At 43.2% G+C, this 18,383-nt stretch overlaps 2 protein-coding genes across 3 annotated transcripts; one reads left to right on the top strand and one right to left on the bottom strand.

Annotated features, from left to right (window-relative positions):
* Positions 1 to 1,680: 1,680 nt before the first annotated feature.
* dhodh (dihydroorotate dehydrogenase) lies at positions 1,681 to 8,616 on the bottom strand. 2 transcript variants are annotated; one of them, XM_084683145.1, is made up of 9 exons: positions 8,514 to 8,616; positions 7,743 to 7,955; positions 7,239 to 7,438; positions 4,988 to 5,070; positions 4,460 to 4,647; positions 3,867 to 3,980; positions 3,157 to 3,310; positions 2,821 to 2,980; positions 1,681 to 2,480 (listed from the first exon to the last, which is right to left on the bottom strand). In XM_084683145.1, exons 1-9 carry the CDS (start codon positions 8,529 to 8,531, stop codon positions 2,342 to 2,344), a joined length of 1,269 nt encoding a protein of 422 aa, XP_084539271.1. In that variant the 5' UTR covers positions 8,532 to 8,616; the 3' UTR covers positions 1,681 to 2,341. The 2 variants fall into 2 exon arrangements, with proteins under 2 accessions (XP_084539271.1, XP_084539272.1); XM_084683146.1 differs by having other exon boundaries at positions 2,340 to 2,480; positions 2,795 to 2,980.
* A 549-nt stretch (positions 8,617 to 9,165) lies between these two features.
* Positions 9,166 to 17,457, top strand: pkd1l3 (polycystic kidney disease 1-like 3). Its single transcript, XM_084682857.1, has 21 exons — positions 9,166 to 9,496; positions 10,049 to 10,153; positions 10,577 to 10,638; positions 10,825 to 10,887; positions 11,226 to 11,342; positions 11,524 to 11,642; positions 11,827 to 11,950; positions 12,053 to 12,175; positions 12,368 to 12,587; positions 12,745 to 12,926; positions 13,041 to 13,271; positions 13,408 to 13,509; positions 13,615 to 13,796; positions 14,419 to 14,565; positions 14,725 to 14,927; positions 15,259 to 15,446; positions 15,817 to 15,952; positions 16,140 to 16,335; positions 16,423 to 16,639; positions 16,836 to 16,920; positions 17,132 to 17,457. Exons 1-21 carry the CDS (start codon positions 9,166 to 9,168, stop codon positions 17,176 to 17,178), a joined length of 3,180 nt encoding a protein of 1,059 aa, XP_084538983.1. The 3' UTR covers positions 17,179 to 17,457.
* The last annotated feature ends 926 nt before the right edge of the window (positions 17,458 to 18,383 follow it).

Below are 18,383 nucleotides of genomic sequence, written 5' to 3'. Positions count from 1 at the left end.
GCCCTTCTACCCTGCTAATCCACTCCCCCACCACCATCGCCTGCATCTCCTTCTGTTCATCGAGCCTTGACAGCCATGTGTCAGACAGCACCCTCAGTCTCAGCCAATCAGGTGTCAGGGAGGCCCTCCAGAAAATGTGTGAACGTGTGACCACGCCAAAAATAACATACAATGACCAAACAAAGCAAACAGTGCAGTGAGGGTTGTGTGCGTTGACACGGCGTGGTGTGTAGTTATGGGACTTGGGGCTTGTTGTCAGTGATGACGCCAATAGCCAAAGGGTAAGGGGTTATGGGATGAGATGAGGACTGCGGAAATGGAGGATACGAGAGGGAGTTTGATTGAGGGAAAACTGAGACCTAGGGTTTATTTCTGACAACATTGACATGCCTTGGTTGTTTGGACTGAATTAAAGTGCCTACGTGCTGAACTGAGTGAATGATTTAGTTGTTTCAGACACAGCTCTACACTCTGACAAGGTCATGCAAGGTGTCATTAGGCCTTAGGGGTGATCAGTCATTACTTTGGAGACTGTTATTTGATACTATCAAACCCCACAATCCAGAAATAATCCCTTGTGGTTGTATTTCATTAAAAGGTTTCCACTAAGAAGCTCTGCATCAGAAATATGCATGCATTAGTAGACCATCAGAAGTTTATTTACTTGAGGACCAGCCCAGCAGTTTCCACCAATGGTACTTAGTCATCATCAGTGCACTCGGTGAATCACTCTGGGATGTTCAGTTGTCATGGACATGCCATAATAGTTCCCACCTGTTGCCACAGTAGTCTGGTTTCTATTCATCTGAGTTCCTGCTCATTTGATCTAGAATTCATGTAAGAAATGGCTACTCAAAGTGCCAGAAGCTTTCTTTCTTCTTAGTGTCAGCTTGAGCTGACATAACCCCCAAGGAAATACTTAAAATAACCCACTCTCCACCTCTCCAACACTGGGTCTACAAGTCTAACTCACTGGGAGAAACAAACGGCTAGACAGGACGTCTTAGAACAGAGGAATGATGGCAGTGTACAGGTAATGCAGTCCCAAAGGGCATACATCTATTTTTTGCCTTAATAACCTGCTCTTACGCAGTACGAAGAAATACACATTGGAGCCTCTGAAGCAGTGATATTCAGGCTTGTACTCGTAAACACATCCACTGAGAGCACTGGATGATAATCATATATTTCATTTCTGAAGGCACTGACCTCACATTGTGTATTTGACAATAGCTTTTGAGAATAATTTAGAACATTTAGTCATTTTACATTTAGTCATTTAGCAGACGCTCTTATCCAGAGCGAACAGAGAACAAAGTGGCCCATTGCACAGAAGCTTTTGAGCTTGGTTTCAGTTATAACCTCCAGTTATAATCTCTGAAATCTAAGCAGAACAATCCACTATTTAATTTTCACATACACAGCACGTTACCTTTTCTGCAGACAGCCACAAAGTGGAAGATCTTTTGTCAGCTTACACGAGTTCTAAACCTGCTGACAATGGCACAGTAATTGAACTAGATTTCCCTTTTATATATGCAAAGGCAATTACAGGATAACCTGCTTCTTTGTTGTTAACGCTGGAAGAAAAATGTCTGGTAGTTTTCTCACTTGTTACTGAGTAATTGCCTCTAATTGAGATTTTACTTGAAAATTAAAAAAAATACGTGGAGTAAAAGATTTACTTATGTGCTTTTATCACATTTTGAGTTACAACTCAATCATAGTCATAATACACAACACATGCCAATAACACGCACACTGTACAGTATCTCCGGATAAAGAACACTATATCAAGATGATTCAAATTCCCTGGCTCAAATCTTTGCTATCAACATGACTGCAGTAAAAAGCATATTGATGCTAACTATTCTGGCTACTTACTTACAAACCATCCAGTAGAATCCATACAGTTAGTGGGGACATTACACTGCCTTTACACCACAGACTTCTCTTTACATTAACTAGACCACCAACCAGGATGAAGTTTGTTGAGATCTGTGCAAACACTGGAGATGGCACAAATGACAAAAGTGTAGATTTTGCTCAAAGTGATTCTAAAGCTGCATGTGAAGGCCCATGTTTGGCAGTATTTTCTTTGCATTACTGGTATGATCCCACAGTATCACAAACTCATTATTGTGTACACATACTGTACATACAGGCTTCAAGTAAGTGCAGGAAGTTGTCTCCGCTCAACATAAAACCTTCCTTTCTTTCTGACTTTGAAAGGAGCAATCACTGATCAGGCATGTCTGGATTGGTCAACACCTGTACAGAGGAACAGGTTTTCCCCTCTCCAGTAATTAAGTCAGAAATCAATCCGGAAATTAGCCTGTAACTAGCAAGTGGAAGTGCTAGCCAGGGCGGAGCTGTCTGTAGCAGTGCTGTCTCTCTGATGACTCTGTATCCGGGTGGTCCTGTTTGTGTCTCTGTGGTCAGCGCCTACTGCCTCTGATACGCTGCTGAAGCCTTGTTCCCTGGAAAGCATGATGGTGATTGGTTTAAAACACAATTAATACAATTAAGGCTCAAGAAACTTTTGCAGGTGTTTTGAGTTAATTATGTGTTTAGAGTGGGAGTTTGTGTTTTCATTAGCTGTAAGCTAATGGCATTTTGATGCCATAATCAACAAAATGAAAAGAAAAACACTTGAAATGTTTCACTCTGTGTGTAATACTTCTGTATATATATACGTGTCACCTTTTGAATTTACTTATAAACAAACTTTTCCATGATATTGTAATTTACTGAGATGCAGCTATATATAATGTATAAACTCCTGATAACACACTGTTTATGCTATCTTTCCATCCTCACGTAAGAAGCTGCTCAAGCTCTCGTTTGATCTTGTTGACAACTGGAGGTCCTTGATAAATTAGGGCAGTGTACAGCTGGACCAATGAGGCGCCAGCACGGATCTTTTCCATGGCATCCTGCCCAGAGGCAACACCCCCAACTCCAATGATTGGCACCTTGCCTTCAAATGAGAGGAGAAAAACCATCCTTGTTATCATTTGTTTTGTACAGTTGTGTCAGTTTTCTGGGTGACAAAAACACTTTGAATTGAAAAGAAAATATGAATTTGGTCCAGCATGTTGCACTGTTCAGATTTTGTTATTGTGGTTAAGGTGCCGCCCGCTAACAGTACAGTACCTTTTGTGAGGCTGTACATCTCCCTGACCGTGTGCGTGGACAGTTCCCTGACCGGTCTGCCGCTCAGCCCCCCAGCTTCACATTTCTGGGGATCTTTGAGGATGTCAGGCCTAGACACTGTGGTGTTGGATATCATCAGACCATCCACACCCAGCTTAAAAGGAAGGGGGGGGGGGGGGGGGGGGGGTCACAAAAAAATCAGACATGGTTAAGGACGTCAAACCCCTGTCAAGATTATTAGTGTCCGTTGAGGAGCTTTTTGTAATTAAACTTGCATACATGCATTTGCTACTGTCAGAGTAGTGACACTGCTTGCATGGTTCAGTGACTAGCTAACACGGATGTTGGAATACGATAAGGTCCAAATGAGATACAGATCAAATATTCACAACGCTTTCTTCCTCTTCCCCCCCCCCCCCCGCTCTCTCAGTCTGTTTCATTAGCAAAGGAAGTCCCTCTCTCGCTTCCAAGAGCACTCTGAAGGGGAGGAAGAGGAGATGTAATGCATTTCAATGAAGGTATTAACAAACTTGTCTGCCTGTGAAAGCCTAGGGCAGAATACTGCTTGGGTGAGGACTACACCCACAGTCCACTGTTACGTGAACTGAGTAGAGAGAAGGGCCCTGAAAACAAACTGGCTGAGAGGCCAGTGGTCAAACTGAAACACTCAAATACAACACAACCCTGACCTCACAAGGCTCAACCCTGACCTCAGTGATGACATCGGCGATGTCCTGCTTGTCCTGGGGAGTGAGGTCTGGGGCGATCTTCACCAAGACCGGGGGCTTTGACCCCCCCTGGAGTGCATCACGCTCCTTCAGCACCTGGAAGAGACCAGGGGAGAGGAGGGGGGGGCAAAACAACGAGACATATGATGGATAAACCATTTTCACAGTCAGAGAGCTGTACAATGATTCATGATGACAGGATGATTTGAGTGACAGTTTAATAATGGGTTTTGGATATTTTACAAGCCGGTTAACCTGTTTCGCCAGCACTAGTGGCATTGGGACTGCATGTGTAATTTCACGGCTCTGCCATACAGAGGGAAAGGCAATTACCTGTAGTCACAAATCAATAACCATCCCTTTCTTTAATAATGGCAAATCCAGGTTGTGGTTGGAATTCAGAGGTGAAGAAGGGAGGGAGGGAGGGAGGGAGGGAGGGAGGGAGGGAGGGAGGGAGGGAGGGAGGGAGGGAGGGAGGGAGGGAGGGAGGGAGGGAGGGAGGGAGGGAGGGAGGGAGGGAGGGAGGGAGGGAGGGAGGGAGGGAGGGAGGGAGCTGCCCTGGGTTGTTTTCCTACCTTGTGCAGTAACTGCCTGAGCTCATCCTTGCTCTGCAGGTCTCGGAGGCCCGGGGTGTTGGGACTGCTGACGTTGACCACCAGGTAGTCTGCCAGCGGCCCCAGCCCACGCACGCCCTCCAGATAGTCTCCCGTTGCACTCTGGGACAGTTTGTTCTTGCCGAGGTTGATGCCCAGGGGCAAGCCAGCTAAAAACACACAGCATGAGCAGAGACAGGAGCACGGAGGAGTATGGGTCACTGACTGGAAGCAGGTGAGGTTAGACTTAACTAGGTCGTCTTTAGGTAGGTAGACTTAAGAGACTATTTTACTAAAAGCAAATGAGCACAGGATGCCATTTGACTGGACTCGGGTAAACACATTGATCACGCATGATCAATGTGTTTCACGCAACACTGAACCTTCGAATGTAACTATACTGTAGCAATGATGCTCTCAAAAACACCACAGTTACTCAGACTCTGAACTTCATCAGTGTCATCCTCATTAAAACAGGACAGTAGCATTTGAGCCTGAAGTTGTGTTTACCTTTAGTGAGCTCTGCCTGGGTTCCTGCTCTGGCCTTCAGCCTCTCCTGGGCAGCCAGCAGACCACAGCTGTTAAAACCATATCTGGAACATGCATGAATCACACACACACACACAAGACAACAACGCTTAACACCAATGAGTCACACAAGGTTCACATTAACAACCTAGGTCGGACACAGTTAACAACAACGGCTCACTTAACATCATGTTGCTAACTAAAGCATTGGATTGATGAAGTTCAGGACACAACGAAACAAATTGTACTGGTCCATCAATGACACATGCTATTAAAAGTGTCACCCATTAATACATACAGGTAAGTATGGAACCTCATCTCCGCCAGTAAAAGAAAAAAAAGATTCAAGATTAAGTCATAATTATGAGATACTAAATCGAAATTATGAGATACCACTGGCTCTGAAAATGAAAAATCCCTTCATCACTTTGCTGGTCCGAGTGGATGCAGGCTACTCACACAGCATGTCAATTTCTAATTGAGTATCCTCTATATCTATAATTTGCTAACAAGTTGCTACTTTAACCGTATTGTGTTAACGTTGAACTTGCACATGCTAACTTTGTAGGCCTCTCATAGTTTCGATTTAGTATCTCATCATTTAGACTTAACCCTTATTTTATTTTTTTACTGGCGGAAATGGGCTTCCATACGTAGGCAATTGATGATCATATAGTAAGTCCTTGAAGAAAAAAAGTGGTCTGAGGGACAGTGCACATGAATCAACGTTTCAGTAAAAGTGCCGGTTTTAGCCAGGCGGCTAATTTTCAACCGCAGTCCCTGGACATAACCGTCACATGAGCACTTTTTCCATTTCATGCTGATTTCCTTTTACTAACGAGTGTCTATGAACTTCTGACATGCTTTGCTACTCAGAGTTGAGGGGAAAAGCATTCATTCATATAGAGGCTCAGGGTGCCCACAACCCCATGTATGGGATGCTAAATTAAACCCATTGTATTAATTCCATTCTAATTAACGACACTCAAAAGGCTTAAATTAATCTGCAGTGAAGAATTCAAAAGTTTGCCTCCTGAATTCATTTTCAATCAATTGACATCCCATCCTGGTCTTTCATTATGACTAAAAGAACAACTCTAAAGAGTTCAAATATCGATCTGGAAGACCCATTCTTCAAGTTCCGGTGTGCAACATCATTTGCCATTCGAAACACTGAACACTAGAAAATCTGACCCAACTGTCATGCACTTAAAGAAGCATCAGAGCTGCTTTTGAGAAGGCTTGATTACCTTTCAAATGTTTACAATTCAATCTTAAATAGGTGTGTTACTATACAGACTACACAGGTCTACATGTAGCCTATTCCAGGTGAATTGTAATCAGCAGCTTGGCTTCAGCATGTATGTCATCCATCTGCTTGTTCCTAACTTGGGTTTTAACCACTCTCTGCCACAATTTTCCATTAGATACTATATTATATTTTTCCTTTTGATACGGCTGAAGCAATTTTCACGCACAGATTAATACAATCCTACTCTACTGCTTTAAAACAAAGTTGACACCACTTTAATGTATGACTCATCCCTTCATGGTGGAGTGTCACTGTCTAAGAATCATTGACAAAGACAGTGGAACTGTCTAGAGTGTAACTTGATTTTCAAGCATGATGCTTAGATGATTCATATATTAATATACAGAATATAGCAACTTAATCGGTGTAGACATAATCAAGCTGGGGATATGTTGGTACATTTGTAATGTAAACCGAAATAGGTGGTCTCTAAAACGATCTATTTTATAGAATAGATTATATGACTGATGGAAGATTGTAGATCCCAAACTATATAACAACCACCGGTTGTAAGGTCGTTCAGGCGTAGCCAATATCAGACGCCAATATCCAGTATCTGCAACTTCTTTCCATGCTGACAGAACCTTTTCACACTTACTATTGTCAGACTTTCATGCATGTAAATATGGATCAACTTATAAAATACATTCTCTGTCATTTACGTGTATTTATTTAGAAGACATCGTCATCCAAATTGACATAGAAAAGTGCATATATGATAATAATAATATAACAATAATTCAGCGGATACCAATGCTGAACCTGCAACCTGAACCTTTTGATCTGCAGTCAAATGCTTTAACCACTGAGCTATCACATCCCCATTTAGTAAATAGACCAGACAGTCAAGGGCACTAGACTTGCACAGCTCTAACAGTAATACAGTGGACACCCCAACAGACCATGACTATCTGCCCGTACCTGTTGATTACAGCCTCATCTTTGGTGAGTCTGAAGACACGAGGCTTGGGGTTCCCCTCCTGGGGTTTAGGAGTGATGGTTCCCACCTCCACAAAGCCAAAGCCCAGTCGGTACAACCCATCCACAGCTTCCCCGTGTTTGTCAAAGCCGGCTGCAATTCCGATGGGGTTCCTGAACTTGCAGCCCATAACGTTTACTTCCTGGAGATAACAATAATAATACAAAGAAATGACTTTAAGTGACACCATGTTTTATTACTCTGTAAACGTGGAGATCATGGTCCACTATTAGTACTTGACGTCAATGCTTTGTGAAAACTACCTTGGATCTTGGATTAGTCTTTGTCTTTGTTTGGTACACATCTAACCTTTTGAACCAGCCTGGTCATGCAAGCTTACATTCTGTTTTAATTCCAATGAAAACTATTCATAAACAAAGCAGTCAGTCTGGTTGACCAGGCTAGGACACCAGGCCCCAAAGTTCCACACTTCAACCCACACTGACCAGAGAAGCAGGATCTTGGTAGCAATTCCGAGGAACCAGACCCACACCAATCATTTTCACCGCCATTACATGGGCCGTCTCTGCTCCAACAATCCTCTGCAGCAGGGGCATGAGCTGGTTGGCATAGAAACGCTCATCTCCGACAGCGGTGAGATAGGAGACAAACAGGACGCTTCCAGAACCAATGATCTGCACTGCATCCTTCAGTCTTTTCTGCAGGAGACGGCAGGATCAAATAGAATAGAAAAGCAATACAACTATACAGATAATCAAGTAAGCTTTCTATATAGCACTACTTATTCTACTAGTATGCATTACAATGAATTCAAATATTTATTGACAAAATAGTCATCAGTTGTTCCATGCAGATATGAATCAGTACTGTGATATTGCAATTTACTGTTGACTGATTTGAAAGGGGACTTGCTACAACTTAACACATGATGAGACATGACCATGAGAAATGAGAAGGATGACCAATGGATCACGTTTATGGTGGTAAGCTTGTAATGCTGAGCCAAATTTGTCATAACAGCTCAAGCAGGGTAGGTGACATGAAGAAGAATGCTAGCTAGCTCCACAGACACTAGTGAAGTTACATGAACCACATTCAACAACTAGCGTTACATGTATCTGTTTGGCTAACGTTAGCTGTCTCGCGTTTCTGGAAAGAACCAAACCCAAGTGGCCACGCCAGTTCTGTTCTTTGTTTTAGTTGTCAGTCATTCCTGTCGCTTGACGTGAAACTAAATGTATTGTCTAAGCTGTTACCTTCAGTTGTCCCGCCATTGATATTATGTCACTGTAACAAGCAGGCACTGGAAGCACTTTCCACTAACCACTCATGTTATGCACAGCATTAGCTTTTACTTCCTGGATGTATTCTCGCGATATTTTGGAGATGAGTCTCTGAAAGAATGAAACAAGCGTGAGCTCATGTGAAAAAGGTGATTAAGCAGCCTTCTCATTGTTTTAAGTCACACCGTGTTGTCTGCTTGCTTTATATATATATATATATATATATATATATATATATATATATATATATATATATATATATATATATATATATATATATATATATATGGCTTTATAGCTTGTGAATGAGGCTATACTTATTAAATCCTGAGTTTCAAAAAACATTTTGAGTGCTCGTCCTATGTTGGGCCTACAGTTGTGTGGTCAGACCTTTACCTTCCTCAATTTCTCTGACCTTGGCAGAAGTCTGCACCTTTCACTTTGCATGTAGTTTGAGTGTGCAGAGATTTTCCTAATGTAGTTACAGCATATTCAAGTTTTTTTATCTGAAGAAAGCTCCATGTTTTCCATAAGTTGGACAGTGTCACTTTTCTTCACCTTAGCTTTCCCTTGGACACTTGTTAACCTCTAGCAGTCTGTGATTCAGCTCAATATCACAACATCCATGGATCTGCTTATACGAGTATCTTTGTTTTTGTGGATTGTGTTTGGACAAATTATTTGGGCTGAAAAATGCAAACGAGAGAATGTAGACCAGGACACTCTCAAAGTGTTCAAGCATGTGTTCCAGAATGTGTGTTATGAGTTCATTGAAACACCGAAGAACTGGAGCCAGGCTAAACTCGCTTGCAGTCAGCGAGGTGGTCAGCTGCTTAAAGTCATAGACTGTGAGGTGAAGACATTTCTCCAGAACTTTACTCAGGAAAGGAGTTCCACCAAGCTCAACTGGTGGGTGGGGGAGGGGATTCTAGGAACATACCAGGGTAACCAAGTCGGTAAGTACAACAAAGGAAAAAGGGATGACTGATTAGAATTTGTTAACCATAAGGGACTATAACTGATTCCTATGACTAATTACAAACACAAGCATCTCTACAGATGTGTTGTCTGTTCATAAGCGTTGTAGTGTGAGTTGTCCTCCCATGTGATTACTGGTAAGTGTTTTCTGCAAGGCTTACTTCTGTCCGGATTCTCTGATTGTTCACAGTGAGCCATGCTAATTCAATAGATTTTCCAATTAACTGATAAAGCTCAGTAATCTGGATTAATCCGTTGCTTCCAGTCTTTTTGGATGTCAAAGGGAAAGCTTAGCTTTTTAGAGACTTGCATGCCTTGAACAGAGACCGTGAATTGTAAGGAAGTCAGTAATAATAAAAAATACAAAAGTCTACTTCTGAAGGGCATTAAATGAAACATTTTAATCAGACTCTTTCTTTTCATGTGTGCGTGTTTCAATTTGTATGTGTGTCAATACTTGTGTGTGTGTGTGTGTGTGTGTGTGTGTGTGCGTGCGTGCGCATGTCTGTGGGTGTGTATAGTCCCCACAGATAATGGGAGCACCCCCTTCCTCTGTACCTACTTGACGTTGGATCCTTTACAGCTGGTCACCACTAGGAACTGCAGCATCAAACAGGGCTATCTCTGCACCCTGTGTACAGTGCTAAAATTAACCATATTTTCTTCTTTCCTTGTAGTTCTTACAAAAATACATTACTCTGTTTACTTACTGATTTTAACAACCAATCTTTTTTTGCAGATTTTAGATTTCTTGAGGACACATCAAATGTAAGTGACCATACCCGTCCTCATCTGTGGTGAATAATGACATTATTATAATCGTTTCATGCATTTTCATAGATAGTTATGTTTACTTCTGTAGAGCCAAAACACCAACAACCTTGGAGATGGGAAAAAGAAACGTAAGTAAAAGTGTTGTTTGTTGGTAGATATGTTTTCAAGCTTGATCCCCTCAAGTAAGTCATTCTCTGTCACTCTCTCTCTCTCTTTGTCTCTCTCTCACTCTCCTATTCTTACCCTCTCTCCTGTCTTTCCATCTCTCATGTGTATTTCTATAGGTTTTGCAAGGACCCTGCCTGTCCCACCACTTCTTGAACACCTCATCTCCAAGTACCTTCAGGTCAGAGATGTGCTATAGTGTTTCATATCTTTACGAGACATTGAACAAATACAGTTATTTTAAATGTGATGCTTTTGGCATCTTATGCCAGCTGCTTTGACGTGTTTGTATAGCATAGAGCAACAATGTTGTCAATATATTAGCTGCAGTGGATAATGGGGTTGTATTCATCCTGTCTCATGTCAGGATGCTGATAGTGAGCTGCAGAGGATGGAGCTGACTGAAGGAGAGCCCACAGACAATTCCAAGGTAGTGTTCACTTATTTAGACTCAGACTGTCTGACCAGGATCATCAATAATGGCTTCTTGATTCCGAACTTTCTCTCATCTAGCCTCAGCACACACTGATGTTGAAAATTAGTTGTGAAAATGTGAGAATTTAATTCAGACCAGTTATGGTTAGGGAGTTTTTGAGTGTTTGTGCTTCCAATATTATTGTTTATTTTGTTAATCCTCCACATTGTTTTCTCTTTGTCACTGTCTCTTTTTCTCTATATCTCATTTGCCTTTTTTTTAAAATTTCTCTCTCTCTCACACACACACACACACAGATGGAATATATTAACTTTCTCCTGAAGATCGCCCAGATTCTGACTCGTCAAGGAGTGACCTTTGACAACAGCACCATCAGCCACATCATCAACTCTACTGGAGCCATTCTGCTCCTCTCCTTGAAGAAGTGTGGTGGCCAGGGGGCACAAAATGTAGGATAGACACACTCAGTTTTAAATGCAGAGTTGACAATGTGATATAACCTACTCAAAATCTACCACAAACAAAATGTGATATCAAATTTGATATCAAATATTAAATCAATTAAAGGGCTATATACAGATTGACAGTTGCTGATACATAGCTGTGTTGTATTGTGTTGCTTTCAACAAGGACCAAGCACTGTATGACAAGTCCGTTGAAATCTACCTGATCCTTGGCTCTGTAATGGGTACACCTTCCACCAAACCTATAGTCATAAAGCATGAAACAGGCACTATCTACGTGACCAGGTTTGTGCTGCCATCACTTTTTAGTGTATTTTGACTAACCTGCAATCAAACAAGTGTTAGCGTCCCATTAGATTTGTTTCGGGGTTGGCCAGTGACTCTTGCAGTGTGTAATACAATAGCTATTGCAAATGAGATTTTTTGTTCACTTATGCAAGTATTTTTTACTCATCTCCTCTCTCTGAAGCACCACCCCTGCAGCTCTGGACCACATGGTTCTTGGCTCAGATGATGAGGGTGTGTCTATCACCTTCCCCCCATACTCAGTACTAAAGCCACATGTGGGAAACCTCTCTGTCGTCAAAACTCAAGTATGTGTGACTGATGTGTGTTATGTGTGGGCATGTTTGTGTGTAACTGTCATAGTCTAACCTCATGTTTGTTGGTTTGTGGGCTCATATCCATTTTCCCAGCTGGCCACCTACTCAGAGAACCCTCATGCATCCAGTGAGACCATCACAGGAGCTGTCTGCAATCTTGTGCTGTTTAATGACACATCAGAGATCCACATAACTAACTTGTCAGAGGCTTTTGAGGTACAGCTGCCACTATATGTTGCTAATGAAATTATTTAACAGTTTTTAAACCTTTGTTGAAATGTTCAAACAATGTTAATCTAGGATTAGGCATAGTCTATGCCTGGGAAAACAGTTTCAGTTCACCTTACACAGCCCCAGGCAGTGTACGGAACTCCAACCTACAGGGTTGTCTTTCTTTGGTGTCTATAGATCCACTTTGCTCGTTCAAATGCTACGGCTGTCACCACCAAGACTATGGACGTCATGAATGGGACAGCGGTCCTGACCTCCTTCAATGTGTCAGACACCAATCAGACGGTGGTCATCAATATGGAGCCCAGCAGGAACGTGTCACTACAGCTGCTGCTGGGTGCGGGCGCCCCACCCAACCACACCCGCTACCACCACAGCACCATCCTGAAGCCTACAGGTGCAATGCTCAAGTCATCCCATTGCACTGATCCACAGTGTTGCAAAACGCACTTCTGTAATCATCCTGAGATGTGCCAGTAAACAAATGTGTTGTTATCTCCTCGGGAGTGAGGGAGACAACAGTTGATAACAGTGTACTTTCCTCCCCCAAGCAGGAGGGTATCGCTGGCTGGTCACCCCTGAGATGCTGGAGGACAGAGCTGGGCTCTGGTACATCCAGACCAGCCTTTACAACACTACCTGGAGTCCAGGTTTGCAGCTGCGGATCACCACCTTTTCCAGCAAGTGTGTGTACTGGGACCCAGACCTTAACAGCTGGAGCATCCATGGCTGCTGGGTAAGGACACTGGAATTAGAATACGTATATCTTATGTCACTTTAAGTATTGATGAAATTGCTCTGATTTGTATAACTTTAATCTCTTTTCCCAACTCTGATGCATCTATCCTAGGTGGGTATAAACAGCAGTCCAGAGAACACACACTGTCTGTGTAACCACCTGACGTTCTTTGGCAGCAGCTTTTTTGTGAAACCAAACTACATCGACTTGACTCGCACTGCGGAGTACTTTTCCACTGTTACGGACAACTACGTGGTGTTGGCTCTGCTGTCATCTTTCTTTGGCCTCTACCTGCTCACTTTGATCTGGGCCTGCTACTCTGACAGAAAGGCTATGTCTAGGGTGAGGCTAGCAGCACAGCTTTTCCTTCCTTATCTCTCATACTCTTTTACTCACGCACTCTCACACTCTCGCGCATACACACGCACACAAATACTCTGTTTCTCTGACTTGTATCGTTGTTCCATGTTGTTTCCAGAGAAAGATGACCCTACTGGCAGACAGCCACCCATGTGCCTGCTATAACTACCTACTGAGCGTGCAGACTGGCCATCGGAAAGGAGCGGGTACCTCTGCCAAGGTACGCTCCAGTTTAACACTTTAGTTTTGTTTTTGACAGTTTGATTGAATGGTTGAATGGTTAGTTGGTTGATAGATTGTTGAATGACAAAACATATTCTAATAGGTAACAGCAAAGCTCACTGGCGCAGAAGGGGACAGTGACACCCACCAGCTGACAGACCCAAGCAAGCCGGCGGTGTTGGAGCGAGGAGCTGTGGACCTGTTCCTCCTGGCCACACCCTATCCCTTGGGAGAATTACAGAGTCTCCGGCTCTGGCACAACAACGAGGGCGAGAACCCCTCCTGGTACGCTGTAAACCAATGAATCTAGAATGTTCCTTGAGTGTGATGGCACGTCTTAGGACTGGCATCCTGGGGTGTCCTGGTTTCCCAACAATGGAAAAGAATCACCAATGGTTGGACGGGAGATAGAATGATCCCACTTTGTAAGGAAGGACTTGGGGATGTTTTCAATACCTACATTTCTAATCAGATGGGTATATTCTGTAGCTGTATTGACTTACAGAGATTTGACCAAGCAGGCGTATGTGTATGATAGTCTATAAACACTAGGGCAGGGAAGCTGGGGGCTCCAACTCTTTACTTGTGACATTATCAGCCTCCCTACTGTCTTCCAGCTGAGAATGCCTCTAAATGTCAACCCTGCCTCCCATCACTTGGTGCCCGCTGGTTAATGCCCATCTTAAAATACCACCCTGCAAATGAGCCAGTATCCGGGCATGACCAGAGCTTGTTGCTGTGCTTCCACACTAGCAGATCTTCCCAGGTCCCCTGACAGCTGGAGGGTCTGTCTGAGTTGGAGATGTGTCAGTTGATCAAAATAGTCAATCAAAGCAGACACAGGCAGACAGTGGCCGTATACCACAGGTCTGGTATCTGAGGTTTCCTGATAATGTCATGTTGTCAGGTATGTGGACAAGGTGACTGTGCAAGATCTGCAGACTCGCAAGGTGTGCCATTTCCTGTGCTCTTCCTGGTTGAGTGCAGAGAAAGGAGAAGGCCTGACCAAGAAGACATTCACTCCAGCAAAGAATAATGAGATTGCCAGCTTTAGGTGAAAACACACACCACGTAGGAGAAGACACAGTCACATACACTACAGCAGAAAATTCAACAGTTAAATCCGCCTAACTCTTCAGTGATAATTAGTTAAATCCCATTCTCATCCTGACACCAGTCCCTTTTCTGCCCTCCTTGTACCTCTCTCTCCCAGGAACATCTTTCAGAATAGGACAGCGTTTGGGTTCCGGGACGAGCACATCTGGGTGTCTGTGGTTGACCCTCCCTGGCGTAGCCCTTTCACACGTGCTCAGAGAGTCTCCTGCTGCATGTCCCTCCTCCTCTGCACCATGGCAATCAACATTGCCTTCTGGAACATTCCGAAAGACGGAAACTCCCCCATCATCCTCAAGATCGGTAAGAAAATCACATCCCTTTGTTTTTCTGCTCAGGTGCCCACTTCAATTTGATTTGTCCTTCACTAACTTGTAATGCACGCAAATGAATCATTTCGAAACATTTTCAGAGAGGGATTGTCTATTGTAGATAGAGAGCAAAGTGATTAGACTGTAATGATAAAAAAGGATGCAGCTGTGTGTGTCTGGGCAAGGCCAAGAGCCATTCTGTTCCCTGTTCCTCACCCCTGCCTGCCGCCTCAAAGGCATACTAAATAGTGCTACATCGAATATCCATCCATCCCTAGAATACACACAAACACTATGCAATTGGTGTGTGCTTGTCAATACAGGTTCGCTGGAAATCACCTGGGAGCAAATCATGGTGGGTGTAGAGAGTGGCCTTCTCATGTTCCCCATCAACATCCTCATCATCACCATCTTCCGCAGCATCAGACCACATCTTTCCAAGACCTCGGGGAAGGACACACGCAGGCAGACCCTCAAACCTCACGTCGTTACCATGCCAACTATCCTCAAGGTCAACCCCCCCCATACATTCTCTCAAACTTTGTCATTGTATGCCTGTGCGAACTTGTCGGCCACAATTCATCCATCGCCTCATTCAGAAGTCGTGCTGTCAGTGCTTCTCTTGAGATGCAACTGACATTTCAATGGTCCCAAGGCCACGACTCACAGTTGTCATGCTGTTTGTGAATTGTCAGTTTACTGAAGACTTAGTTACTGACATTTGATTATAACTGATACTTGCACAGCTGTAAGTACAAACCCCAGATACAGTCCCAAGAAAGTCTCTTTCCCTATGTGGCCTAAGCTAATGCATACCCTTAGAACTTTTGGAGGTTGATGACTTGTTAAATGGTTGTGACTTGTGTATCCTTCCTCTTCAGGACACAGAGGATCTGGTGAACATGCTCAGTAGGAACCAGAGAAACCAGGTTGTGGAGCTAAAGGAGAGGCTACTGTCAAGCTCTGATCTTGTCCCAGCCCTGGAAAGTGTTCATGGTGTAATCCATCTTATGCAAGGTGGCTCAATCACAGTGCAACAGCCAGGCCCCCTTAGATAACCCATCAAATCTCTGAAGAAATGATCACACTCATTCCTTGTCTTCTGTGGCGGTATTCACAACTCAAGTGAAAAATACTGTCAGTGTTACCTCTAATTCCTAAGGTCTGACATCAACTGAACTTGGTTTTCTCTCTCTTGTCTCAGGGGAGAGTGAGAGTCATCCCCACTGGGTGTTCTGTAGCCAGTTTGTCCTGTCTTGTCTGCGCCACCTGTCCATGTCCCTGGAGAGACTGAACCCTGGAATCTTCTCCAACCCAGAGGAGCACCAGCAGCTCCTCAGTACTTCCAGTCTGCTTCTGAAGAAGGCTGAGATGGTCTGCACCAGCCACATGACTTACTGGTAAAACACCTTGGTTGGGTTGGTATAGAAAGTTTGGAGATGGAGATGTGTGGAGTCTGACTTTGAAATGACTATCTCCTCTTCCAGTCCTCCTCCGGTCTGTAAGCCTAAAAAGGCTGCATGCTGCACCCTGCCCTGGTGGTTCGTCTTCATCGCTTGGTTCCTGCTTCTGTCCATTAGTGGTATCTCCACCTACTTCACCCTTATCTACGGCTTTGAATATGGCAAGGACAAGTCTATCCAGTGGGTCATCTCCCTGGGCCTGTCACTTTTCCAAAGCATCTTCATCCTGCAGCCGCTCAAGGTGAAAGGAGAATAAGGAAGTTTGTTGTCAGGAGGGATGTTGTTTTTAATGGGATTTCTTCCAATGAAGTGCAGTGCTCGACATCAAGCGGAAATGAAAATCAAGAGTACAGTACCCTATACCCTTGATTGCCCATACAGCAAGCTGTTGAGAAGTGATTGGCTCATTGATGTTAGAACCTTGTGTTTGCCCTCAGGTGATTGGCTTGGCTGTCTTCTTTGCCCTCCTTCTCAAGCCTCGGGTGGTGGAAGAGAATGAGGAGATTGAGCTTCTGCTTGCTGGTAAGACCTGTAGTGTAACCACAAAACAACCATGGGTTGTTGTCCAAAACACTTTGAAATGACTGTAATTTGTTGTTGCGCTACACTGAAAAGAACCCCTTGAAATGCCAGTCGTTAATGAAGTGCTTGAAGCAAGGTTCATGAAGACTTACTTTATGCTTTTAGCGGTACAGAAAAACCTCTGAAGTCTAATGTCTTGTTTAACTTACAGAACAAAAGAAGAGGTGTCAAGAATACTCTGGGACACAATTACAGTAGGACTGTCTCATGAAGAGGAATCCAGGTGGACTTTCCAGATACCCTATCATACACAAACTGCTTCACACATTACTAATATGTTGAATCAGAACATAGCTAATGATCTATTAGACATAGATTCTGACGGTATGCATGAATGTTGGGTGTTAAGAAGGGGTACTTTATGTATGTGTAGATATTCAGAGATGTAACAGTAATGTCAGTCATAGAAATACATGTTTTTCTCTGTTTGTGTCCATTTTGTACATTTTTGGAGAGGACATCTGGTCTCAGGGTTTATGTAACTTTTAACATGTACGCTTTCGAAATTTGCTAGTTCATTGTGGATGTTAAAAATGAAAATGTAATAAACGTTTCATCATTAGAAGATTGTTGAATGCTTTAGTGCATACATTCAGAGTAAGACAGTGATTAAGAGTCAGAGGACATAAAACAAGTGACAAGATTCAGCGTTAGCAGTCCCTCCTAGTGTCCCTCCATTAAAACATCACCATAGCGCTGCAATTGATTAAATTTTGAAATGAGTGACTCACTGGCATGGATGCATGATACAACAGTGGAACGTTCTATTGGCTTTCACTTCTTGTCAATATAAGTTATTTGTTTAACCTTAACAAGTCAGCTGGCTTCATTTGTTTTTCTTCCTGTCCCTTTTGATTGGTCCTAAATACAAGCCTGTTACCTTGGAGATGGTTCTTGTTTCCATGGTGGTGTACAGGAAAGGCAGAGTTAGCCTTTATAAAGAAATCTCAATTAGAGGGTGAGTCAGAGTCTGTGACAACGTTTCACCTACCTCAGCTGCAGCCTTGAGATCAGAGCGCTGACTGGGTATCTTCAACTTTTGGGTCCTCCTTTGTCTTTGGCAGTTACATGTTACAGCGCTACCCTCTGGTGGTATCACTCTGTACTGCATGCATGTTGAGTTTTCCACCAATGCAATGCTAATCTCATTTTCTTTGGAAGAATATATAGTAAGTTAATGACTCCTCTACTACTACTACTACTACTATAAGATTGCTCATAATGGAATCGATATGAGAACAATCGGCTACCTGTTATAGCTAACAGTATATCAGTAATACAATTTTTTTTTTTTTATGTTTGGGGGGGGGGGGGGGCTTTGCACATGCTTTCAGCCACTTACTTCACACATATTTAATGTACTGAGAATCAAATCATGGAATTTGCTTCACAGCATCTTCAAA

This window comes from Hypomesus nipponensis, chromosome 19 (genome assembly GCF_054491055.1).
Source record: "Hypomesus nipponensis isolate SF chromosome 19, ASM5449105v1, whole genome shotgun sequence".
Lineage (NCBI taxonomy): Eukaryota > Metazoa > Chordata > Actinopteri > Osmeriformes > Osmeridae > Hypomesus > Hypomesus nipponensis.
The sequence above is the reverse complement of the archived record's forward strand: the minus strand, read 5'-3'. Positions and strand labels throughout refer to the sequence as shown.